A 19,952-nucleotide genomic window follows, 5' to 3' on the forward strand; every position below is an offset into this window, starting at 1 on the left:
GTCATCAGCCCACATCATTGTGCCACTTCTTTGTACTCCAGCCTCTAGATTAACAGCCTAAACAAACATACGAAATTTTATAGAAGCTGTACAAAATATAGTATATATGCGCAATATTGAAGCGTTCAAGGGGATATAAAGGTAATGTACATCACATACACGTGTACTCTCATGCAACAAAATACAATTAGATTTAATAGTATAAGCTCTTTTATTCATCATAATAGATTGGAAATTTAAGTGTCTTACGAGGGTGAGTAAAAAGTTACCCGCTCTGTCGGTGTAGAATTTATTTTAAGCAATTGTCAAAAAAGACATACATCATTTTTTGACATAATCACTCGATTTCTGTATACACTTTGTCCATTTGCCGAAGGACCTTTGTATTTTCTCATTAAAAAATGTTTTGGGCTGAGCTGCGAACCACGAATGCATCGTCGTCTTCACCTTTTCATCAGCTTTTTCGGCATCCATCTCGCACAAACTTTTTAAAATCCAAATCTGTCGTGCACTATTGCATAAGCAGAGCCGTGGCTGATTTGCAAATGATTTGCCACATTATCCAGTGTCACTCGTCTATTCCATAGAGCATAAGTTCATGAGCACGTTCAATGTTGTCATCGTGGATGTGGACGGGCGTCCAGCTGTTTTTTCATAACACTCGTGCGATCTTCTTTGAACTTTTGTGCCCATTCAAACACACTTCGTGACAAAACACTTTCTCCATAATGTGCATTAAATCTTTGATAAATATAGGCATCAAACATAACCTCCGACCACAAGAAACGAATCACAGCATCCTGCACTGTTTTCCTGCAAATCACCATTGCAAAGCGCCATTACTCGCGCAACGGTCACAAACGAATTGACGTAACACAAAGAAACCTGCGCAGCAGCACTGAACAGATATTGACGTCATACGAAGAGTGCAGATGGATCAATACGGTCGACAGAAGTTTTAACTATCTGGAGTGCGGATAAATTTTTACTGAGAGTCGTATAGGAATCTATAATCTGTAAGTACACCTTTGGCTGAATGGAAATTTCTCTTACATATAGTCAAAAATGCTGAAACTGTGTATTGAATTGGAAAGTGATAAAAAATAAGTGAAGTTTCGAGGTTGCATGTGATTGCATGAGTACACAGGACGTTTTTAGCGAATAAAAAATAATTTTGAAAGACACGAGACTTATCTTGTATTTTATGCACTCTCTGTGTCCGAATTTCCAGAAGCTCTCTATCTTATGAAGTGTTTTAGATTAGCCGGAAAATTTTGTACGTACGTACAAGAAGTATACGATCTAAGTGGAATATTCCATTATTCTCTTGATACAACAGAAACGAAATTTACAGAACTTCTCAGAAAGTTGGTTTATTATTACCAAATTAATAGAATTAATACACGTTTATCATCTTTACATACCTAAGTCGTGGAGGTTTATCGTGCGTAAAAAATTAGTGTCGTTTCAAAGTTACATTTCGTACATTTTAAGCCTATAATTTGTAACGTACAAAACAATGTAAATTTGAGCTGTTTCTTATCTCCACAATAAGAAAATCCAACTTTACGTTTTTTACACAATGATATTTATGGAACAGTAATATCATATTATTGCATCGCTTGGAGAATGAAGTCAAGGTACGATGTGACCCTAGTGTAAACGCTGGGATACCCAGCTGTGCCGCACTTATAAGCATAAGACACAATACCTATTAAATATGAGGTTAATTCATGTTGTATCAGCAGTGGTCCGCCGCGGTCAGCCTGAAAGGATCGTTAAATTTTTAATCAAAGACACTGAAATATATCGATCGAATTGTATTGAAATTATACTTATATACAGTAATAATCTTCTATTGATTTGTGTATTGAAATACTCCAATTTATAACGTACATGTTATATGTATTTTGAGCAAAACTAAGATTAGAAGGAAATTAGATTAAATACCATAACGAGGTGTGAGAAGTGGGCAAAACTATTAAATTGTGTTTATCTATTATTTTTAATGTTTAAGACGTCGATTTGATGTTAATTCGAATCGACGTGTCTTCAGATACCGTATAGTTTGTAGTAACTCTGTAACTTAATTACCGTACAAGAATCCTCTCCACCCTGAGCATGTTCGGCGCATATTATACCATCAGTGATATCAGGTGCATTAGGAAATTTGGAATAAGCTATTTTGCATTCGGCGTTCTTAATCACTGGCATTTGTACTTCCATTAATGCATTACGTCGTGGTCGTCCTACGAAGAAAATAAGAAAGATATTTAAGACTGGAACTATTTAATTTTATTATAAAATTGATATCACTTACTATATCTTAATGCTCCCCATCCAGCAACAAGGGGGTTATAGCCGACGAAGTTGCTCTTTCGTAGGGGCTCTTTCGTACAAATGGGATATACGTACCCTGAAAAATAAAAAAATAAATGAAAATGCAGGAAACGAATGACCAAAAGTATGAGAAAGAATTATACACGCTTTATGACACAATATATGTGTACAGTAAGAAATTTCAGGATATGATACTTCAGTAATACTCAATAGCATATATATATATATATATATTTGAGGACTTACTCGAAAATGGCACCTCCTCCACCAATCTAAGAATGACAATATTATGATTGTGTATGTTTTCTATTCCATCCATATGTGCACAATGTGCTGCGGTCAAAACATGCCTAGCCGATATCAGGGAACCTCCGCACTTCCATAGTGGTTTGTCTGGGTTTCGGGGATTACGAAAACCTAATGCAGCGATCCATGGCCAAGCGCCTAAAATGCAATAGTCATAGTTGTGAATATACATAATTTTTTCTCACATAACGGGTAACAACGATTATTACCTATTCGATATTCGATCATACAGCAGACGATAAGTACATACGTACAAATACTCTGAAATAGAGATTTGATAAAGACAGAAATTAAATTTTTATTCCAGTGGAATACAAATTATTAAATAATTCTATATAATTTCTATTTGAACTATACTGAACTATAAAGTTCAAACGTGTAATTTCTGCCCTAACAGTTTTTGATCTCTATCCATATTATTACTCCTATATCAATTTTTTATTTCAAGCAAAAAGATACTCTTCCTAACATGAAGTAAAAGAAAGAAATAATTCAAGTTAATAAGTAAAGTTACTACCGATAAAATCATAGCATTATTATTTAGTCTAATTGAAATGTACATTGATGTGCTGTTTAATGCCTTTAAAGTTCATTCTTTGCAGTAAATGGCTTATTATTAATCGGAAAGAAAGACATAAAACGTACCAAGTTCAGCTGGTTTACCATCGACCACCCTGGTATGAGAGACGTTGCTAAAACCACAGTATGGTGGTCGCAAAGCCTTATACTTATACACAGTTTTTATTAAAATTTCTCTCTTCTCTTTGTTTGGATCGTTCGGACAGCAAACGATCGTAACATTGCCCTGGTATCTGCACACTGATCGTCTATAAAAATCGGTGGCTGTACGGTACTGTATCTGCCATATTTCTTGCAGAGGTTTACATTTTCTGTAGTCAAGGCACCTGCCTTCTTGATTGTCCGGTGTGGTACATTCTGGATCAAACAATTTTAAAACATTTATACAGTTCAAAGATGCGTAAGAAAGCGACACCGATTACTCAACTTTCGAAGTAAAAAGCCGATCAAGTCCACCGGATTGCCCTACAGACACGTATTAATCCGTAAGAGTGAGTCATCATGTTGATAATAATTATCTAAAGAAACTTTTCACGTGAAAATATAAAATTTTAATTGATTAGATATTGTGTTAGCCATACTTAAGAAAGAAAATGAAAATGAATGAAATGAAAGAAAAGGACTACCTTCAACCTCATTTTTTAAATAAACACTTTGTCAGTTTTTCGGTAAATAAATTCTTAGGAATTCAGGACAGTTTTTAGTGAATCATTTTGTTTCGACCGTTCGCGGAGAGACGCGATCGCGAGATAGCACGTCAACGAGAGTTGTAAGTTCCCATTACGATTAAATAATCGACGCCACGAACTGATCGATCCCCTTATTTCGATTATGATAATAAGGGTAGTTCAATGAAATTCCACAGAATTAACACAAATAAATTAATGTTTATTTCAACAACTTATTAACTAGAAAGATATAAATGGAACAAAAAAAATGTAACTGCGTTTTGGTTGATAAGTAATGCGCGACATACCACATGTGTTGACGGTTCGACTTCTCGAAAAGTTCTGAACGCCTTTCGATTTTTTTCGTTTTTTCTGGAAGGCGACCCCCACTACGTTCGGATCACGCCACATTCTTTTACAGCGAGGTAAAATACGGGCCACGAGTCGACGTTTCTGGAAGTCGCCCTGCTTAATGAACCATGCGCTTGCCACTACAATGTTTGTTTGCCGGGCAGACGCGACGATCCGTCTGCGACATTATAGTGCCGCGATCGATAGTTAAGAATATGACCTATGGTAAGCCGCATGGCGTAACATTCTCCCCCCGTTGAGAGGGTACCGATCAAACTAGCGAGGTGTGGTTGAGGTTCCCATCTTATTTCGTCTCGATGGCTAGTTGTTCGGGTTTCTCGAGATCGGGTTGAATTGGCAGTGGGACAAGCCTTTTGACGCCCCGATCCAAAATGCTCTTTGCCGTCTGAACTGTAGCTGTCCGGATGACACCATCGGCGCCTGGATGAACCTTGATAACTCGGCCCAGAAGCCAATGCATGGAGGGAACGTTGTCCTCTCTGAGGATGACGATTGTGCCCTTTTGGATGCTGTGTCCACCCTTGCTCCATTTATTGCGGTTGGTTAGCTCGTTCAAATACTCCTTATGCCAGCGGTTCCAAAAATGTTGTTTAAGCTGTTGGATATGCTGCCATTTGGAGAGTCGGTTCGATGGAATGTCTCTGAAATCTCGATCACGTAAGCACATTAATGAATCGCCAATGAGGAAATGTCCGGGAGTGAGGGCTAGGAGATCATTTGGATCGGTGGAGATAGGAGTTAGCGGGCGGGAATTGAGGACTGCTTCTATTTCTATGATAAGAGTATTACGGTGTTAAGCTCATATGTTTCTGTTTCTCCACTCGCGCTGCGCCATAATATCCTTTGATATTTCCGATCCTCTGGTCGTACGAGGAATTGCCGATACATTTTCTCGATGTCGCCAGTGAGTACGTACTGATGAGCGCGGAATCTAATTAATATACAAAATAAATTGTGAATTGATTCGAGAATTTAGGATTTCCCCATTTTCATGATTATCGTGATTTTTGTATAAATATATTTTTTAAGATACTAATAATTAGGTACTTATAAATTAGTATTATCAATTATTTTGCATTTATAATTCCGCCTCTAGTATAAGTGTTAATTGAAAACTAACTTTATGTTTCAAAAGGTACTAGCAAAGTCGTTGAGTAACAAGCCACTGATGCTAACACAAATAGCATTGTCGTAATTAAATATTTCTAAATATTCATTTTTCATTTTGAACCTGTAGAAACAATTTATTATATATACTATTAGCTAAGTAATTGCATATTTAATTAAGTCGAAATATAAAACTTAGTTATTTTAATAATTTAAAAAATAAAAAACTGACAAACATTTCAATTTAATTTATGGTTGGAACAAAAGACAGTTATTCTTCATTAATTGAAATATTGCAATGCAGAGTACTTTCCAAAATACGCCGAGAGTATTCCTGATGGTGAAACGAGCGTTGCTTCATCGAACGCAGCTAAAGAAAACAACATCTATGTAGTTGGTGGTACGATGCCTGAAATAGAGGGCGCTAAATTGTACAATACCTGTACTATTTGGGGTCCCGATGGAACTTTGATAGCAAAACACCGAAAGGTAAGTAATATATTCCTTTATGGCTTTGAATTTGAAAATATTGGGGTGAAGAAAGTGACTCTATCTAGGAATAATTTAGGAATATACATATGTACATACGTATACTATAACCAATTCTATAATTTACGGTTTATAAAATACGTTATGATACGGGAAACGCCCATTTTTGTTGTAATGTGTTTGTTGTTGTATAAATTTTTCACATACTTAAAATATTATTATACTTATTTTTTCTCCTTTTTAAACATTATTAAATGATAAGATTTTTTAATAAAAGAAAGTGATAAAAACGCTGTCAGTTATTAAATAAAAAATAATTAAAGTTTAGGAGTTGGTAACTTTGATATTAAATTACAAAAGTTGCAGCAATAGAATTAGCGACCACATTTTTATGTTATTAGGTACATCTATTCGACATCGACATTCCTAATAAGATTACTTTTCGAGAGAGTGATTCACTCAGTCCTGGTAACTCCCTAACGACGTTCGATGTGAAGGGCTGCAAAATAGGTATTGGCATTTGCTATGATATTAGATTCGAGGAAATGGCACGCATTTATCGGAACAAAGGTACAGTAACTTAATCGATCAATACTTAACTAGCAAAAAATTAAATATCTTTCTTAAATATATTCTATATAAAATTAATATAATCTGTAACTCTGTATAAAAAGAAGCTTAATTTAAAAAAACCAGTATATTTGCTGAAAATGAAACAAATAAAAGAATTAAAAGCACAATAAGAGGACTGTCCTCGCATATTCAGAAATGATGGAATGTGAACCGTGCAACTACGAAGTTAATTGGTATTCGGTGGCTTCATATTTCCTGCTTCTCTGGGTTAGGTTGCCAAATGCTGATATATCCAGCGGCATTCAATATGACCACTGGACCACTGCACTGGTCATTACTTCAGCGTTTCAGAGCGAATGATAATCAATTATACGTTGCCTGCATATCACCGGCTCGTGTTCCTTAAGCAAGTTACGTCGCATGGGGACATACACAGTTGACCAATCCCTGGGGAAAGATTCTTTACGATTTGGAAACTCAAGAGAATATGGCAGTCACCGATATCGGTAATTTACAGCTTAAAATTAAAAGCGAGAGATCCATGATGTAATTAATTTTTAGTCTCGTTAATTTATCGATTTAGCCATCTTCCTCTGTATTTGTTGAATTTATTAGTAAGCATTACTTATTACTTCGTATGTTTCTTTTTTCTATCAGATCTAAAAGTTGTTGAGGAAGTAAGGGCTCAGATACCTACATTTTCTCAGAGACGTACAGATTTGTACGACACTGTCTGTAAGAAGGAGTAACTCTACACTAAAACAGAAAATGTTTTTTTATAATATTTCTACTACGATATCCTTTTTTTGTGAATTATTACTAATTTCTTATCATTTGTACTAAATGAATGACTCAATTAAGAAAACCAAAACGTTATAAATAATAATCTGTATATCTTGTGTATCAACATGTAATTGGATATTATAATAATATAGGAATGCTATAATAATATAGGATAATAATATAGGAGAATAGTAATATAGAAAAAAACTACATGCTTTTAAACACCTTTAATATCGATCACATAAATTGTTATAATTCACAATGATTACGCATACATAAAAGACCCCTTGATAGTAAAATTTACGATCAAAAGGCAGTTACGTATCGTTTAACAACATTTAATTTATAACACCTTTTAAACATTTAGACAGATTAACACATAACACTTCTTATATATAAACATCAATTCGAAGTTATCAGCTTGGAGAAATTGGTCGATTAATACCTGTAGATTGTCTGTCTCGATGAAAGACTTAAAGAGAGCAAAAACATGATAATGCCGCTAATATAATATTCCTTCTTTCTTGTATCTGTCTGCCTCTCAGGTCGTTTTACTAATTACAATAAGTAATTTCGCCTTCTTTGCGCTCTCTTTTAACGCATTCGAGACCGAAAGAAATTCATATCAGTCAGTAGGCAAGGGTATAGTATACATATTTTATATATAACTTATGTAGTAATGTATATATCATGTTAATTTCATATTTTTTTCAATATAGAATTATTATATATATATATGACTGTACATAATACATTATAGAATAACATAGTATATAATTTTATATTTTAAAAATATGAGGCATACTATTTAAGATTGTCATCGATTTAAAATCAAAGTATGAAAAGGATACCCTGGAGAGAGTAAAACACAGAATCATTCTAACTAAACATTCAGATCGTACCGACACCTAGGTATCGTCTTACAATTAAATCTCGGTCTCGAATGGATTAAAATGAAATACATACTTGCAGCTTCAACATCTTCAATATCGAGAAGATTCAAACTTTACAAATAAATGTAAATTGCGATGTAAAACAACGCGATGTAAAAAGGGAAAAAGGAGGAAAGAAGGAACAGGGAAGCAAAGAGAAGAAACGAATTTTTCATTTTCTCTTGCCAGGAATATAAGATGCTAAGTAATCTTCCTAAGTAATCTCCTCCAGCTTTTTCTAGTTTGATCAATAATTATTAGTACATGTTAGGAAAACAAATAGAATTTTTGTTCTCAAGCGAGGTATAATCTAAATTTTGTATGTACACAAAAATGTTAAATATCTGTAATAAACATGGTATAATCAATTTTTTTACATAAAATTATATTGTATAGGCTATTGTTATTTAAACATTTTAAATTGGATGAAGAAAAAAAATGACGCAAATAAAACGTAGGACATTTTAATTAAAGAGACTAATATAGAGATTTATCTACTTAACTGTGATTAAATCATCTCCACTTAACGCTCTACCTCTTCTATTAATTATGCTTCGTTAAACTATGATTACAGAGGATGGGTTTTTTGATAAAATGACATTCTGACAAATATATATAGATCGATATATATAGATATAGATAGACAAATATATAGATTCTTACAACAGTAGTTATGAATGAACAGTAGTTATTGTATCAATTCCGTTCTTCAGAAGCTTCATTTGTGAAAAGACAATTCGCCAGAATATGGATTCACTGTAGTTATAGCTATAGGATTTCAATCTAGTTGACAGACTTGCTTTACGTAGAGAATATCTGTCTCTTGTTCTACCTTATCGCGATTCTCTCCTCATCTTATACGCTTTGTCGAGCAAAGTAATATTGGCATATATCTCGGCTCTGGTTACAATCATTAGTTTCCGCCTAAACGGTTAGAATCACATAGCTCGCGCTCTACTCTCGTTTATTCAACATTCAGGCCATATGGTCGCATGCGACGAGTTTTATGTTAATTCCGACCGATTACAATACCTTTCTTTCGTTTACAAGGAACGACGAGACTGGCAGTTGCGTGATTTCCAATGCAAAAGCCGCGATATCTGCACGATAACCTAACCTCAACCGATTTTGTTGTACTATTCTTACGTGGACTTCGTTTGTACCACTTTCGTAACAAAAATAGAATACGTAGAACACAGCATTCCGTTATGCGATATTGTCGATTCCTAACATCCGAAAAATCAGAGATAATTATTTCCCTACAGTTGTACATTTGTGTGAAAAATTACGAACGTAAAGTTGTTTGGTGCATGCACAGTCCTCCCCTCCGCTGCATTTGCGTGGACATGCTAGAAAGATTCACTTTTCCACGGTGAAACTGTATGTATTATAATTTCATTTTTACAAAGGTCGAACATCCTACTATGCATAAATTTAATATTAATATAAGCAGGTTTCGTGTTAAGTATTACATCTGACGTATAAGCACACGTGTGTACGAGCCTTGGTTTTAAATGTCTTATAGTAGACACCGAAAAGATTATTCAGTTGGATATCTGACTCAATATCAATATTTTACTAGGAGATAACATGTTAAGAACACGTTGGTGGATGGCATGGGAGATGATGAATGAAGACATACTTCTGTGAGATACATAAAATAGTAGTCAGAACGTATTTTGGCGCTTGGGGACAGCAACAGCTTTTTTTTTTTTTTATTTATTTGTTGGAATTACAATCAATTCTCGCGTTGAGAATTTTCAGTAATTTTTCTGGCGTGGCGCAGTGACATGGCTGTTTATTTACAATAAGTTAATACTTATTATAGATAGGTATAATTTATAAGTATTATAAGTAAGTGCATTAGCTTAATTTGGATAATTAAATGAATCTAACGTTTAGGTCTAGCGGGTAGTGCCTCTTCAGCCTGCGAATCTGGTCCGTCGTATCGAGTAGTCCAGTGATTAGGGGGTTTCGGTGTTTCTTGACTCTTTTGCTATATCTGTCGCTATATTTTGCTATTTCCTCTTTGACTGTAGGTATCTTGAGGTCGCGATGGATGGTTTCGTTGGTAACATACCAAGGTGCGTCTATTAAGGCTCTTAGCGTTTTCGATTGGAATCGTTGTAGTATTTCGATGTTGGAGTTACTTGCTGTTCCCCATCGCTTCCTATATCCCTATATTCCGTACTTGCTTCGCTTGGTACTTTTATAATTTTCGCAGTTACAATAAAAAATTTAATTCTTAACAGATTAAAGATTTAACCTCTTGCTTTATAGTGTACAATAATTTTTTTTTTTTTTTTTTTTGTATAGGTTATGTGATCCATAGTTTGAGTAAGCAGTACACACACACACACACACACACACACACACACACACACACACACACACACACACACACACACACACACACACACACACACACACACACACACACACACACACACACACACACACACACACACACACACACACACACACACACACACACACACACACACACACACACACACACACACACACACACACACACACACACACACACATTTACGTGACAAGCTTTCATTTCAATCTATATTTAAGATTAATATTTTATCAGTTTCTGTTCGTAACAACATCGAAGTAGTCAATAAGTTTGAGGAGTATAATTAAGGAAGCTATGAAGCAAGAGGTTAAGAACAAATTCTGAAAGAGGTTATGTACAACTCAGTAGTACTGCTTTACATTACTTTGCGAATTACTTTTCAAGCATAAAAATAGTTTAACAGCCACTTATAGTTACTTCCTTACCATTACATTCATTAAATTCGTTTGATTTTGTAAACTAAATAACCACGCTGACCAGCCTCTTATTTAAAATAGAATTATTTTGTCATATATCCAACAGTTTACTTTCTCTTCGTAAATATTATTAATAATTTTATCAATTTCGTATACTTCCATCCTTCGTATAAGTGACAATAAATCAGAAGAGCTTCATAGCAATATTGAACAACATACAGTCAACTACAGCACCATTAGATACATCCACCATACAGTCAACTACAACACCATTAGATAACAGCAATACAATAGATTATTATTTTCTACGTGTCATTGATTCATCATCATCATTTTCCATTTTTTTAGCATATGTAAAAACGTATCTGACGTAATCTTACCTCGCTCTTTGAGTACAAAAATCCATTCAAATGAAACAAAGGGAAAAGAAATAAGAAAACAAACACTCACATACGAATCTTCATTACATAACTGTATGTACTCCTCGAGGTATAATTACTCAGACACGTTACAGCGTACCTTCTTCGTTCCCTGATGGCTGATGTTGATCGTTGACGTTTATAGTGAAAGAATTTCGTCAACGGCGCCATCTGGATCCCTGTTGAAAAATTAAACTAGCCGCAACAGCACCATTAAGCTCATCACCCAGAGTAGCTTTTGTTGCTGAGTCGTGGAGGAATTATTATCATCAACGACATAAACTTTACCAGTTCCGGTAACGTTCTTCAGGTGATCCAGACATTCGAAATCACAACATTCTTTTCCAAGGCGAAATTTTCTGCATGGCTGTAGTAAAAAGAAATCGATCAATTGTACAGATCAATCGTCACTCGACTGCTCGAGAATTCAGGTCATCCAGAGAATAGAATAGAGACGTGGAAAAATGTAGTGCGATCATCGCAGTGGGAGGAAATAGGGGGATAGGGACCAAATGAATGAACGAGATGTTAAGGACAACTGACGATAAGTTCTTCTTTTGTCGGGAATTGCATGTTTGTGAATGGTTTGTGGGTGGTTAGGTGGAGAGAATTGAAGAGTTTGGAGGTGACTGGAAGAGTGTTTTGGGCAAGGTAGATTGCAGAATGGTTGCGGTAGCATTGTGTTAATTATGGGTTTGTACATGTAATCTTTGTATGTATCACTACATACAACCTAACGTATATTTTTAATAATACATCAGAGTTTTAGTTATTTCATAGCTATGAATTTTATACTCTATAATCTTGACGTTTTATTTCACAGAAGCGTTTGAATATCCATAAAAATTAAATGAACCAATGTATTCATTATCTTATAGAGAAGATATATTATTTTTAATTATGTTCCAATTATTTATCATGATCCTGATTTCCTTATTCTGAAAATTTGAAAGGAAGTTTTGTAGTTTGATACTTTCAGCGACAAAGGGTCAATATTGCTTTAGTATATTTCGTCACATATACATGTATATCTATATGAATTGAGGACTGCTTCTATTTCTATGATAAGAGTATTACGGTGTTAAGCTCATATGTTTCTGTTTCTCCACTCGCGCTGCGCCATAATATCCTTTGATATTTCCGATCCTCTGGTCGTACGAGGAATTGCCGATACATTTTCTCGATGTCGCCAGTGAGTACGTACTGATGAGCGCGGAATCTAATTAATATACAAAATAAATTGTGAATTGATTCGAGAATATAGGATTTCCCCATTTTCATGATTATCGTGATTTTTGTATAAATATATTTTTTAAGATACTAATAATTAGGTACTTATAAATTAGTATTATCAATTATTTTGCATTTATAATTCCGCCTCTAGTATAAGTGTTAATTGAAAACTAACTTTATGTTTCAAAAAGTACTAGCAAAGTCGTTGAGTAACAAGCCACTGATGCTAACACAAATAGCATTGTCGTAATTAAATATTTCTAAATATTCATTTTTCATTTTGAACCTGTAGAAACAATTTATTATATATACTATTAGCTAAGTAATTGCATATTTAATTAAGTCGAAATATAAAACTTAGTTATTTTAATAATTTAAAAAATAAAAAACTGACAAACATTTCAATTTAATTTATGGTTGGAACAAAAGACAGTTATTCTTCATTAATTGAAATATTGCAATGCAGAGTACTTTCCAAAATACGCCGAGAGTATTCCTGATGGTGAAACGAGCGTTGCTTCATCGAACGCAGCTAAAGAAAACAACATCTATGTAGTTGGTGGTACGATGCCTGAAATAGAGGGCGCTAAATTGTACAATACCTGTACTATTTGGGGTCCCGATGGAACTTTGATAGCAAAACACCGAAAGGTAAGTAATATATTCCTTTATGGCTTTGAATTTGAAAATATTGGGGTGAAGAAAGTGACTCTATCTAGGAATAATTTAGGAATATACATATGTACATACGTATACTATAACCAATTCTATAATTTACGGTTTATAAAATACGTTATGATACGGGAAACGCCCATTTTTGTTGTAATGTGTTTGTTGTTGTATAAATTTTTCACATACTTAAAATATTATTATACTTATTTTTTCTCCTTTTTAAACATTATTAAATGATAAGATTTTTTAACAAAAGAAAGTGATAAAAACGCTGTCAGTTATTAAATAAAAAATAATTAAAGTTTAGGAGTTGGTAACTTTGATATTAAATTACAAAAGTTGCAGCAATAGAATTAGCGACCACATTTTTATGTTATTAGGTACATCTATTCGACATCGACATTCCTAATAAGATTACTTTTCGAGAGAGTGATTCACTCAGTCCTGGTAACTCCCTAACGACGTTCGATGTGAAGGGCTGCAAAATAGGTATTGGCATTTGCTATGATATTAGATTCGAGGAAATGGCACGCATTTATCGGAACAAAGGTACAGTAACTTAATCGATCAATACTTAACTAGCAAAAAATTAAATATCTTTCTTAAATATATTCTATATAAAATTAATATAATCTGTAACTCTGTATAAAAAGAAGCTTAATTTAAAAAAACCAGTATATTTGCTGAAAATGAAACAAATAAAAGAATTAAAAGCACAATAAGAGGACTGTCCTCGCATATTCAGAAATGATGGAATGTGAACCGTGCAACTACGAAGTTAATTGGTATTCGGTGGCTTCATATTTCCTGCTTCTCTGGGTTAGGTTGCCAAATGCTGATATATCCAGCGGCATTCAATATGACCACTGGACCACTGCACTGGTCATTACTTCAGCGTTTCAGAGCGAATGATAATCAATTATACGTTGCCTGCATATCACCGGCTCGTGTTCCTTAAGCAAGTTACGTCGCATGGGGACATACACAGTTGACCAATCCCTGGGGAAAGATTCTTTACGATTTGGAAACTCAAGAGAATATGGCAGTCACCGATATCGGTAATTTACAGCTTAAAATTAAAAGCGAGAGATCCATGATGTAATTAATTTTTAGTCTCGTTAATTTATCGATTTAGCCATCTTCCTCTGTATTTGTTGAATTTATTAGTAAGCATTACTTATTACTTCGTATGTTTCTTTTTTCTATCAGATCTAAAAGTTGTTGAGGAAGTAAGACAAGACGAAATTTTTTGCATGTCTGTAGTAAAAAGAAATCGAATCTGGTCCGTCGTATCGAGTAGTCCAGTGATTAGGGGGTTTCGGTGTTTGTTGACTCTTTTGCTATATCTGTCGCTATATTTTGCTATTTCCTCTTTGACTGTAGGTATCTTGAGGTCGCGATGGATGGTTTCGTTGGTAACATACCAAGGTGCGTCTATTAAGGCTCTTAGCGTTTTCGATTGGAATCGTTGTAGTATTTCGATGTTGGAGTTACTTGGACAGCAACAGCTGGTGATACTGTCATACACCTCCATTTATAAACTTTCGAAAATCGATGTGACCTTCAAACTTTAGTGTATTCTGTTTCACAGCACAAAATGTTTCCGAAACGTACGTTTATTGTTACAATAAACTTGACTAGTGGCTCTGAAATACTATCCTTGAAAAAACAATGGGGAAATTGGAGCAAAAGCAGAAGGAAATAAACAAAGACCTTGTTGGTTCGTAAAAATAAAATATGCTACAGGAAAAACTTTTTCCAACGGATTGAGATGCGACAAGCTTTAAAAGCTATGACGCGAATCGAGCGTTTGTCTACAAGAGCGCATTTTCGGTGGATATATATGTCGGAATGACATTGGGGATAGGGTTGTCGGTGTTTGAGGAGTCTTCATTGAAGGTAGCCATCGTTGCGGTGTAACGAAGATACGATTTATTGACACAGGTATGAATAACACAGGTTTGACAATCTACCACGGCGGTGAGACGTCCGCGACACTAGTGACAATGGTCTCCGGTTCGATAACGAATCCGCGGCCAACGGGATGACAGATGGGCGTTCTCGCTGAATCTAAGTCTGATTCGTAAAAATAATTGCTGAGCGTAAAGACGTTACTCTTTGGTCGACGGGAGCGCGTAAAAGAATGCCCGTCCCGTCCCGATGATGCCACAGAGGAAAACTATAATGGGGTGTGTCTAAGGACACGAGATCATCGGATTCGTCGAGGAAAGCCTTCGTTTAGGAAGTAAGGGAAATTGACGTTGCTGCTAATTGGTCAATCTCCATATCGGTGGTTAGAAAAAGATGGTAGCCGCCCTCGAGGGAAAGTTGCTAGTGGGAGACGTCGCTCGTTGAAAAATATGTCTCCCCTATCTTCCCGTAGTTGGGACAAAGACTGTTTGTCTGTTTGAAGGACTTTAGTTAACTAAACCTTAAGATTTATAACGGGCCCTCGGGCTAGCCGAACATGTACTGCGGAGACGCATCGACATCTGGCAATCATCTTACTCGAAGAATAGGGTCTGCGTGTGGCGAGCCACGGGACAGAAACCGTGGGAATGTTTACTGTCGCGTGTCGCCACGAATATTTCTTTTAAGGAGAGCTATAGAATTACTCCATACCTTTGTTAGGCAAAGCGTTCATCCCTTGACCGCGGCTACGTTGGGCGACAGACTGTCACCTCGAGCCAAAGCTCACCGTCACTAATCTCGAACAATTACAATCGGATTGAATAACTACAATAGTTTAGTTACAGTTATAGTAGACTTTAGATTGCAATGTTGCGGGGCTATCCAAAGGTTCCGGTGTCCTTTCATCTCCGACATATAGATATACATGTATATGTGACGAAATATACTAAAGCAATATTGACCCTTTGTCGCTGAAAGTATCAAACTACAAAACTTCCTTTCAAATTTTCAGAATAAGGAAATCAGGATCATGATAAATAATTGGAACATAATTAAAAATAATATATCTTCTCTATAAGATAATGAATACATTGGTTCATTTAATTTTTATGGATATTCAAACGCTTCTGTGAAATAAAACGTCAAGATTATAGAGTATAAAATTCATAGCTATGAAATAACTAAAACTCTGATGTATTATTAAAAATATACGTTAGGTTGTATGTAGTGATACATACAAAGATTACATGTACAAACCCATAATTAACACAATGCTACCGCAACCATTCTGCAATCTACCTTGCCCAAAACACTCTTCCAGTCACCTCCAAACTCTTCAATTCTCTCCACCTAACCACCCACAAACCATTCACAAACATGCAATTCCCGACAAAAGAAGAACTTATCGTCAGTTGTCCTTAACATCTCGTTCATTCATTTGGTCCCTATCCCCCTATTTCCTCCCACTGCGATGATCGCACTACATTTTTCCACGTCTCTATTCTATTCTCTGGATGATCTGAATTCTCGAGCAGTCGAGTGACGATTGATCTGTACAATTGATCGATTTCTTTTTACTACAGACATGCAAGAAATTCCGTGTTGGAGAGCGATATTGCGAGTTCGAGTGCCTGGACCATCTGAAGAACGTTACCAGAACTGGTATAGTTTATGTCGTTGATGATAAGAATTCCTCCACGACTCAGCAACAAGAGCTACTCTGGGTGATGAGCTTAATGGTGCTGTTGCGGCTATTTTAATTTTTCAACAAGGATCCAGATGGCGCCGTTGACGAAATTCTTTCACTATAAACGTCAACGATCAACATCAGCCATCAGGGAACGAAAAAGGTACGCTGTAACGTGTCTGAGTAATTATACCTCGAGGAGTACATACAGTTATGTAATGAAGATTCATATGTGAGTGTTTGTTTTCTTATTTCTTTTCCCTTTGTTTCATTTGAATGGATTTTTTTACTCAAAGAGCGAGGTAAGATTACGTCAGATACGTTTTTACATATGCTAAAAAAATGGAAAATGATGATGATGAATCAATGACACGTAGAAAATTATAATCTATTGTATTGCTGTTATCTAATGGTGTTGTAGTTGACTGTATGGTGGATGTATCTAATGGTGTTGTAGTTGACTGTATGTTGTTCAATATTGCTATGAAACTCTTCTGATTCATTGTCACTTATACGAAGGATGGAAGTATGCGAATTGGGAGAAGTCAGGTTGAGAGATGCAAGATTTATACGCTCGTTCTGTCAGTTATCCCAGTGTCTGTTACGCGATAGAAAATGAACGAACTGAATAATAAATGCATTATCGGCATGAAGATTGCTTGATGTAGGCCACCGCTTTTTTTCTATCCTTCCGATACCATTTTTCTTTTTTTTCTTTTTTTGCGAAACACTTTGCTAGTCGTGAGAAGCAGCAATTCCCTTCTGCGAATCAATTACGGTTCACGAGAAATTGTATTATAGCCTGGAACGTATTCAAATTATCTTCAATTATTCTCGGCTGTTTCCATTTCCATTCGTCTCTTACGTAAGTACTCGTTTGATGTACGTACATAGTGAGACAATAATCGTTAACACCTTTAATGTCTTCAGTATTATAGAATAAGACGCGAAAATACGTTGAAACCTGACTTTTAGATTCGCGAGACTCTATAAGGCTTCGAAAGTCTCTTGTTTCAGGCCGAATAAAAAATTGTAGATGAAGAATTACATTGCGAGGTCTGTTAAGGAAAATTTTAAATCGTATCGTTGTAATAGGATTATTTCAGAGAGGGAAATTACGTGTTGCGTGCGAAGCCACGAGCTTTCTTTCAGGCTAATATACATAATTGTCCTATCGAACTTTCCATCTAAACCGTTGCGCTCACACGTGGATTTTGCATTTCAATTTTCTTACTTACAGTCCAGTCCAGTGAGACCAAGTTAAATTTTTCAGCCCTCCGAGGTAGAATATGTTTTATAGAGAGACGTACAACGCCATGAAGGGGAGACAGATCAATAAATTGGGTTATCTTTAAATTACTGACAATCATTTCATCGACGCGGTTTCACCGACACCGAGTCCCCCGGCAACGTCTGTCAAAGCTTATTTACCGATACACTGAAATCAACCACAATCATTTTACCGACCTCTTCCTTTGCTGACAGTTATTATACTCGCTGTCATATGTTATCGTTGATTATACATCTTTATTTACAAATTCGTTCCTGTGTATAACGAAACAAAGGAAGAAACGAAAATGATACGTTTCATGACGCATTGTTAAATTATTAATTAACGAGAGTTACATATCTACATGAATGCTTTGAAATGTCAGTTATAATTCATGAAAATGGATACAAGCCATTTTACTATACATAAATAGAATTATAAAGACATGTTACGTACTAATGCTTTTACGAAATATATTTCTGTATACGTTTGACGTTTCTGTATTATTCCTTATGTGCTTTCTGCTCTTGTGTTTAGCTCGTCGGAAGTAAAAATACGTTAAGCGAATCAGCTAATCTATTCGAGCGTTTCAACGGCTCAGTCTTCTCTTATGCAACTACCAAAAGAGAAGATAAGTCTTTGGTTATACAACATTTCATAACGTCCAAAGTAACGGGGTACTAATTAGTTGCAACTTTAAGACAGACCAGATATCAGTCATCGTCCGTAAATACATTTATTACGATCGTTTAAAGTTTAAAGAAACACCGTTATAAAGTCGTAATACGAGACAAAGCGAAGAGAAAGTAAACTGTTGGATATATGACAAAATAATTCTATTTTAAATAAGAGACTGGTCAGCGTGGTTATTTTGTTTACAAAATCAAACGAATTTAATGAATGTAATGGTAAGGAAGTAACTATAAGTGGCTGTTAAACTATTTTTATGCTTGAAAAGTAATTCGCAAAGTAATGTAAAGCAGTACTACTGAGTTGTACATAACCTCTTTCAGAATTTGTTCTTAACCTCTTGCTTCATAACTTCCTTAATTATACTCTTCAAACTTATTGACTACTTCGATGTTGTTACGAACAGAAACTGATAAAATATTAATCTTAAATATATATATATATATATATATATATATATATATATATATATATATATATATATATATATATATATATATATATATATATATGTACTACTCACTCAAACTATGGATCACATAACCTATACAAAAAAAAAAAAAAAAAAAATTATTGTACACTATAAAGCAAGAGGTTAAATCTTTAATCTGTTAAGAATTAAATTTTTTATTGTAACTGCGAAAATTATAAAAGTACCAAGCGAAGCAAGTACGGAATATATGCGGAATATGAATCGCTCAACTAACCAAAGAGCGGCTCAGTGACAAAATTAGTAAAGTAAAGACCACAAATATTACAACATTATATTCTACCACAAAATAATTCTCTATACAAAAAAGGTACACAACGAATCGATTTTTCACAACGATAAGAGTCAACAGAACCAATCAAGACCAGACGAGACTCTCATAAGACAACGATATCAGAGGGATCAAATCAGCGACTTCAATCTATGTTACAGAGTATAGTTATCAAGAAAAATTGCTCTTTTCATGAAAAGTATGGTAATGATACTCTTATAACACATTGTATATCTGGCAGTCGGATGTGCCCGTGGCCATCGGAAATGTAAAGACGACGCTTTTAGAAAGTGATAGCGCCATCGCGTATTAAAAACGCGTTAGAAGAAGGACGGTTTCGCTATCCAAGGCGAATCGAAAAGTGTGCGTGTTGCGA

General features: G+C 35.1%; 2 protein-coding genes across 5 annotated transcripts in view; one reads left to right on the plus strand and one right to left on the minus strand.

Annotated features, from left to right (window-relative positions):
* The window catches only part of LOC126877577 (venom serine protease Bi-VSP-like), a 31,445-nt gene extending 26,450 nt beyond the window's left edge, over positions 1-4,995 (minus strand). Inside the window, exons 1-5 of one of the 4 annotated variants that reach the window (XM_050640246.1) lie at positions 4,202-4,995; positions 2,587-2,784; positions 2,321-2,416; positions 2,095-2,249; positions 1,431-1,766 (exon numbers count right to left, since the gene is read on the minus strand). In XM_050640246.1, the coding sequence (XP_050496203.1) occupies positions 1,611-1,766; positions 2,095-2,249; positions 2,321-2,416; positions 2,587-2,784; positions 4,202-4,304 (708 nt within the window). In that variant the 5' untranslated portion in view covers positions 4,305-4,995 and the 3' untranslated portion in view covers positions 1,431-1,610. The other 3 variants (XM_050640247.1, XM_050640249.1, XM_050640248.1) reach the window with 3 other exon arrangements.
* LOC126877579 (omega-amidase NIT2-A-like) lies at positions 897-14,276 on the plus strand. The gene is made up of 4 exons (XM_050640251.1): positions 897-1,016; positions 13,052-13,236; positions 13,638-13,806; positions 14,082-14,276. The coding sequence occupies exons 2-4, from the start codon at positions 13,153-13,155 to the stop codon at positions 14,213-14,215; spliced, it is 387 nt and encodes a 128-aa protein (XP_050496208.1). The 5' UTR covers positions 897-1,016; positions 13,052-13,152; the 3' UTR covers positions 14,216-14,276.
* The last annotated feature ends 5,676 nt before the right edge of the window (positions 14,277-19,952 follow it).

Source organism: Bombus huntii, unplaced genomic scaffold (assembly GCF_024542735.1).
Source record: "Bombus huntii isolate Logan2020A unplaced genomic scaffold, iyBomHunt1.1 ctg00000193.1, whole genome shotgun sequence".
Lineage (NCBI taxonomy): Eukaryota > Metazoa > Arthropoda > Insecta > Hymenoptera > Apidae > Bombus > Bombus huntii.

Excerpts from the sequence above, each read along its gene's own strand:
- LOC126877579 (XM_050640251.1), top strand. The coding sequence starts at position 13,153 with ATGCCTGAAATAGAGGGCGCTAAATTGTACAATACCTGTACTATTTGG. Across the intron at positions 13,237-13,637 it reads TGATAGCAAAACACCGAAAG|GTACATCTATTCGACATCGA; the intron begins GTAAGTAATATA and ends TTATGTTATTAG. Across the intron at positions 13,807-14,081 it reads ACGCATTTATCGGAACAAAG|GTTGCCAAATGCTGATATAT; the intron begins GTACAGTAACTT and ends TCTCTGGGTTAG.